Here is a 7,364-nt window from a genome sequence, read left to right on the forward strand (position 1 = left end):
AGTACTACATAAACTTCCTGACATTAGAATAATTCTGAAGTATTAATAGTACACCATCATCTAGAATATTATTAACCAAGGTAATTAATACAAAAACTTCATAACACTAAATTATACTCACTCTGAGCGGAGCCGGGCTTCCATACCATCTGGTAGAAAAAGTTTTATTGTGGAAACAATACACCCATGGGTCACTGGTTAAAATAAACAAATAAGATGGATAAAATAATTGTTTAAAAATATATGTCTTTATACTTCCCATATCTAAACATATATTTTATTTTTATATGTAATAACTTCTGGAAAAGAAAATAAATCTGGTGGTTTAATGACAGTATTCATTCTCCTAGAGAAACACATCCCTATCCATAATAAATCACAATTACAAGATAGAACTACAGATAGAATTGTTTCAAAAAGTGTCCTAATCTCCAATGCTATAACAAGTCAATAAAAGGTCAATGGAATACAGGGAAATACAACTGGAGTGGGGTGGGGCTGGGGGTGGGGGGAAATGCACTTTTCCCCTTATCTGCAGGCATCAAACCTAAGTCTAACTATTCCCCAGTTTAAAATTTAGCCCTTATTCATAATTCTCCTGTCCCCAATCCATAACTCCTATCTATACCTCACAAAACTCTAAAAGTTCTACATAATACAGTTTGGAATATGCCATTCAATTCCCTCATTTTATGAGTGAGAAAACCAAGATCTCAAATGAAACTACTTCTACAACTCTCTGCCACTAAGTATCAGAGCTGTCTGCTGGAATTCAAGTCTAAAGTTTCCAGGTCAGTATTTAAAATTTTGGTTTTGTTTTCTTGGTGGTTGTTTCTTCCTCTACTCCCAAACCTCTTCATACCAGTCATTATATAGACAACTTTTAACCCTTGCATCTTACTTTCTCTTTTTTCTTCTGAAGATTTCAAGAGACCCCCACCCAAAAGGTAGCACTTATCCAGAGAGCTTTCCTTTGTATGAAGTTTTTATAAAAAAAAATTTTTTTGGCTGGTTTAAAGGTTGATAGTTTTTTTTTTCTTTATTCTTCAGATATTATGTCTTCCAGGGTTCAAAGAGTTAATTTTGTTTACCAAACTCTAATTAAAAGTTAATGCAGGGTGATGAAAATATCCTTTATCATGACTAGAAGAGTGCTGGTTATCTGACTATACATTTGTTAAAACTCACTAAATTGTTCATGTGAAATTGATGTTGTACATAAATTGTTTCTCAATAAAACTGGTTTCAAAGAATAGAGCTAATGAATTTATAGGAAGGTAATTGATTAAGTAATCAGGCTCATGAATCATCAAGATGGTATTATAAACATGAGGTAATATGATTACTTGTCATCTGGAAATGCACATTAAATTTAAGTAATTTAGTATAGTTTACTCAATATTAATTTTCATTAACTAATTTATTATATGCAAAGTGCTAACTGATCAGGAACCATAGATGGGACAGCATTTTAAATTCTCAACCAAACAGCATTGACCACCATAAACTACTGGGCTCCTTCCTTCCTTTCGGGCTTCATCCTCCATCCTGTTATCACAAATATCCTATACTAAAACAAAGCTACTTTTATCTTCAAATACCTCACTTTTCACAAGCATGCCTTTTACCTCTATATTAGCTGCCCTCTATATTAGAGATGTCCTTTGTCCCCCGGCCTGCATAATCAAATGCTACTTATCCTCCAGGCTCAGACTTTCTACTTCCTTCACCAAAGCTCAGTTAGGTATCCCCAGAGCCTCCTATATCTACTTATTATAACACTAAGCACACTGTATTTTGAATATTCTCATCATTGACACAATAGTTAGATTCAACTGTTTGAAGGCAGCAAGGATTGGTTGCTTCTGGTACAAAGCAAGCATTTAATATATGCTTATTGAATATGTTAAAGAACTTCCCTGGCAGCAGACAGGGAAAGGATAGATTTATCCCAGCTCTATGGCTCCCCCAGAGATGTGCTATAAATAAGCTACAATAAATACAAGTATACAACACAAGAAGATCTAGCAATACTGACACTTTACCAATACATTTAAGTTGATAATAAAGTTGCTTTTTAAAAATAAGTATAGTGAGTTACAGTGCCAAGCTGATAACTGTGATATGTTACATGGGACTATAGCTATATTGTCCGGAAGCCCAGCAACTGAACTGATAAACAGACTGTGAGATGAACCAAGGGCTAATACAGAGTTGCTGCACTAATGAAGGCATTTAAAGACCATGTCTGACTACACTAACAATCTAGTCTAACTAACCCTGCCTTTGAAAAGGTTCTTGTGAAAACCAGATGCACAGAAAGTTATTTATCACTTTAATATGCGATAGGCAAGTATTTAAAGCAACCTGGTGGGGAAAAAAATACACTTATAATAACCAGTTCTACATAGCAGTATTTCCCCAAATGGAGTGCCGGTAGATGTTAACAAAAAGAGGATTTGGGGGTCAGATGAGTTTAGAAAATATTTGGTTAAAAGAAGTTAAAAGAGTTAAAAAATATTTTAACCATAGGCTTTCTTGGAGCTTAATGGACTTTCTGTCCCTCATGATGCATTTCCCAAACTTATTTAACCATTTGAGCATTCTTGTCCCCTTTTTAGGAACACTTAACACAGGCTTGTGTAATTATGGTATTATATAGATTGCACAGATGGCATTATAAAAAAAATACTGTGAAAAATGCTGCTGTAGTCTATGAAGTACTGTAAAAACAAATTTACCCAGAACATTATTGTACTTCCAAAATTCAAAGACAAAATTGATTGTAAAACACACAATTTAAAAGTTTCTCAGGCAGGGTAAGGAGGACATAGGTACATTGCCACATTAAAAATACACATGCATTGTATGACACATGCAAATTTCAGAAATGTTAAAACATGAAAAAAAGGTGTCTGAATTGGGGAAACAAGGTATTTGCAGAAGAAAAATCTGCAATTACCTGCTGTAGTTATGAGGTTTTACTAAAAATCAGAATTAAGACTACACGAGCTTACTGCCATTTGTGTGGGGTTTTTCTCTATTACCTTGTACAGATTATTTATTTACTTTTGAGTTAATATATTTACTTTATGGTATGTAGTCGGCCTTTTCTATTGTCTCTTCACACAAACATCACTTAAAGGACCAATGTTTACTCTGATAAATTTAAAAATTGTTTAAGGCCCTAGACTAGAAACTAAAACTTTTAAATTATATTGTAGTCTGGTTCTATCCCCATTCCTGCCCTGCGGAAGAAAGTCAATACAATCTATGTATGTTTGAGCTGTCTGAAGGATCTCTTGAAATGACTGGCAACAACAGAAAATACAATGAGTAAGGCCATAAAAGCCAAAGAAATATTTAAAAAACCAAGACCTAAATGAGAGGTGTTAACATTTCCTACAGAGGTGTTAATAATTCCCCAGACTGGGAAATCACTTAATTGCCTTTTGACTATAATCTAAGATAAAACAGTTACTAAACTTTCACTCCTGAACTTTTGCTTCATAAAGCTTCTGATTCAGACTTTTTTTTTTTTTTTTAAAGCTATAACCGAGGCAGGGAAAGTTAGATGAACAGACAAATACTCTTAATTCTGAAAAATATTTTTTAATTGATATTGTATCATTCTGTCTTTGTGAGCTGGATCTCAGTAATAAAAACTATCTCAGGTGGAATTCCTACAGGAAAGGTAGCATAAATGCTTTATTCTCTTCTCCTGTTTTAAGAATGATAAATGGGTTTCTTAAGTTCTTACAAAGGTGATCGAATCTTCTTTTTAAAATCATTGTAAATTCATGGATTTAAACATATCTGATCTATTTCAATCCACTGCTGTTATTAATATTTGATTTAATTCCTGAGTCCTTCTGACAGAACCCCAGCAGTCTTAGATAGCTTCATTGGTTTCTGATAATGACAAAATCTTCTAGACTCAATTTATATATTTCCTGCCTTAGACTCAATTTGCTACTCTCATCCCCAGGGATCATGTTTTTACCTATTTATTTGGTGGGAGGAATCCTTTCTCTAGGTATGTGGATTCATTTACCACTTTCCTCTAGCATACTGTGGAGTGATAGTTCTCATTGGCTTATTTTTAAATTTATTTATTTTAATTAGTTTCAAGTATACAGTACATTGGTTAGGCATCTATATAGTTCATAAAACGATCCCCCCAATTGCTCCCTCCCTCCCCTGACCCTCCACCGAGCCAACATATCAATGCTAACTGCATTCCCTATGCCGTGCTCCCCATCCCGGTGACCATCCATCAGCTACTAATTTGTACTTGCCCTTCACCCCATTCTCCCAGCCCCTCAAACCCTTCCTCCCCTCTGTCCGTCACCAAATTGTCCACTATATTTGTGAGTCTGTTTTGGATTAGTTCGTTCTTTTTATTCCTTAGATTCCGCATATAAGTGAAATCATATAATGCTTATCTTTCTCTGACTTAAATACCTTCTAAGTCCATCAAAACAATATCTTTTTCCATCCCCTTCCTTTTCATATGTAGGGGTCTTGTTTTCTTATCCTTTCAGCCACTCTATCTTTTGGTTGGAGCACTTAATTCTTTTCCATTTAAGGTACTTATTGACAGGAATGTAGCTGTTACCATTCTTTATTTATATTTTTGATACATGTTTTTCCTTCTTAAAGAAGTCCCTCCAACATTTCCTGTAATACTGGGTTGGTGGTGATAAATTCTTTTAGCTTATTTTTGTCTGGGAAGTTATTTATCTGTCCTTCAACTCTGAATGATAGCTTTGCAGGATAAAGTATCCTTGGTTGAAGATCCTGGGTCTTCATCATGTTGAATATTTTGTGTCAAGCCCTTCTGTCCTGCACAATTTCTTTTGAGAAATCAGCTGCCAGTCTTATGTGTGTTCCCTTATAGGTAACTATTTGCTTTTCTCTTGCTGCTTTTAATATTCTTTCTTTGTATTTAACCTTTGGTATTTTAATTACGATGTGTCTTGGTGTGGGCCTCTTTGGATCCCTGATTTTTGGAATTCTCTGAGCTTCCTGGAGTTTTATGTTCATTTCCTTCACCAGGTTCAGGAAGTTTTCCATCATTATTTCTTCAACCAGCTGTTCAACATCTTGTTTTCCTTTAGGTACGTTGATCAGACAGATATTTTGACACTTAATAGGGTCCCATGTACTCCTTAAATTATTTTTATAGTCTTGGCATCTTATCTCTTGCCATTCTGATTGAGTGTCCTTGGCTTTCCCATCCTCTAGATAGGGCATTTGATCCCTTTTCTTTATTCACTTTGTTGATTTCTTTGTTTATTCCATTTAACATATTTCTCATCTCAGATAATGTGTTCTTCATTTCAGACTGGTTCCCTTTTATAATTTCCATTTCCAATCTCTTTGTTGAAGTTCTCACTGAATTTATCTACACTTCCCAGAAGTTCATTGAGCATCTTTATAACTAGTGTTTTGAATTCTGCATCTCTTAGATTACTCGACTCCATTTTATCTGGATCTCTATCCTGTTTTGTCATATGGTTTCTGCTTCTTTGTGTTCCCATTTTGGCTGCCTTTCTGTGAATGTTTCTATGTACTAAGCAAAGCTCTTAAGTCTCCTAGTCTTATCAGTGTGGCTTTGTGAAGTAGGTGTCCAGTGGCACAGTCCTGAGAGGGGTTCAGCTGCAGACCAAATTTAGCCCAAGCCGTTACCTTTCCAGGTCCACCTGTTAAGATTCAGCAAGCTATCCATAGATGCTGTGCTTACAGTTGCCTCAAAAGGCCACACCAGAAACAGAGGCCAGCTGCCTCCAGTGTGTTTAAGCACTGCTCAGCAAGGAGCACCTGATTCGCTGAGGATACACCTGGATGTAGCTTGAGTGGGGCCGTGAGTTGGGGGAGGCGGGGTTTCAGGGAATACTCTGGGAGGATTGACCTCTGTTATCCAGTTTGATGACGTCAGGGCTATGGCATCGCTGTGTTCATGCACTGGGAGGGAGAGGGCTCAACAGTGAACAATGGATACTGCCAGCACTTCTGTACAGAGCGAGTCTCGCCTCTGCCCTCACTCTGACAATGTCTCCCTGGAAGTCTCTGGTGCCCCCTGAGTGCAGCTAAATGAACACTGGTGCTCAGAGAGAGTAGGTTCATCACCGCGAAAATCCGCTCGAGGCACGGCCCCTTTAAGAGGCTTCTGTAGCTGCCGCTGCCTCGGTCTCATTTAGCCGCCCGAGACCAGACAGCCCAGCGTCCTTGCTCTGTCCTACCTTCTGCCGTTGCAGAGTGCTTTCTTAGATTTCTCCCTAGTTATATGGCTTATTCCTCTATATCCCAGGTGAATTTTCCTTGCTGCTGCTCCTTGTTTCCGTCACAACTTTGATTTGGTCACCAGAGAGATAAACAGAGCCTCTATTATCTATGCCATTTTTTTCCGCCTGCTTTTTAAGACTAAGATCAAATTCAGCTGTGAATACCTTTGTTTCTGGTCAATCTTCAAAAACTTTTTAGTCTTTTAAGAAAATTGATTTATTCAAGTTTTCCACATCTTGTGATAATTTTGCTAGAAAAACATTAATTTTCTCTAGATTTTTTTTTCTTTACCATAAGTTGTCATGAGTCTCTTAGAATTCTCTTAGTATATCCTGTACTTGTGTTTATGTCTCCTTTTTCATTCTTTATCTTGTATAATTTTGCTAGTATTTTTTTAACCTAATAAATGAATCAAGGCTTATGAATTATCTATTTTTAAAAAGCAGAACCAGCATTTGGGTTTGTTTATCCCTTCTTGAGTTTTTAATTTCATTAATTTCTGCTGCTGCTTTTTCTAATTTCTTTGTTGTTCTTTTTCTGATTTCTTCTAAGTGCCAAGTTTCTTCATTGTTTGTCTTCCTTCTTTACTACTGAAGGAATTTAAGATTATAAATTTTTATCTGAGTTAAGGATTTACTGCATTTTGGTATAAAAGACTTTCTACATAGTCTGAAATTCTCCTTTTGATTTCTTTTTGATTCAGGGGTTATGCAGTAGTGTTGTATAAATTTAGTAGGATTTTCCAAGTGGTAAAAAGCTTATAGTACTTTTTAGCATAGGACAAAGTTTATCTTCTTTTTTCCTGGCATATGCTTAAACAGGCAGTACTCAACTTGTGACAGAGCTGTATCCCAAGAGTCCATGCATAACACAAGTCAACTTTTTGAAGCCAACAAATACCAAAATAAACAATACTTAAAATGAAGATATTTTTCTTAATTTCCTTAAAGTTTAAAAAGATATTTAAATTTTCAAAGAAGCCTTCAAGAATCTATGTTGATGAAATAATATTGTACTAACACACAGTAACCCTGTTATGGGTTACCTTAGCTTTCTACAGCATTTCCTAAAGAGTG

The 7,364-nt window shown here is 35.9% G+C and overlaps 1 protein-coding gene across 4 annotated transcripts in view; it reads right to left on the reverse strand.

Annotated features, from left to right (window-relative positions):
• SLMAP (sarcolemma associated protein) overlaps positions 1-7,364 on the reverse strand; it is a 131,581-nt gene that overhangs the window by 74,454 nt on the left and 49,763 nt on the right. For all 4 annotated transcript variants that reach the window (XM_023537650.1, XM_023537648.1, XM_011371780.2 and 1 more), the window contains exon 3: positions 122-194. In XM_023537650.1, the coding sequence (XP_023393418.1) occupies positions 122-144 (23 nt within the window). In that variant the 5' untranslated portion in view covers positions 145-194. The remainder of the gene's footprint in view (positions 1-121; positions 195-7,364) is intronic.

The sequence above is a fragment of the Pteropus vampyrus genome, unplaced genomic scaffold (assembly GCF_000151845.1).
Source record: "Pteropus vampyrus isolate Shadow unplaced genomic scaffold, Pvam_2.0 Scaffold195, whole genome shotgun sequence".
Classification (NCBI taxonomy): Eukaryota; Metazoa; Chordata; class Mammalia; order Chiroptera; family Pteropodidae; genus Pteropus; species Pteropus vampyrus.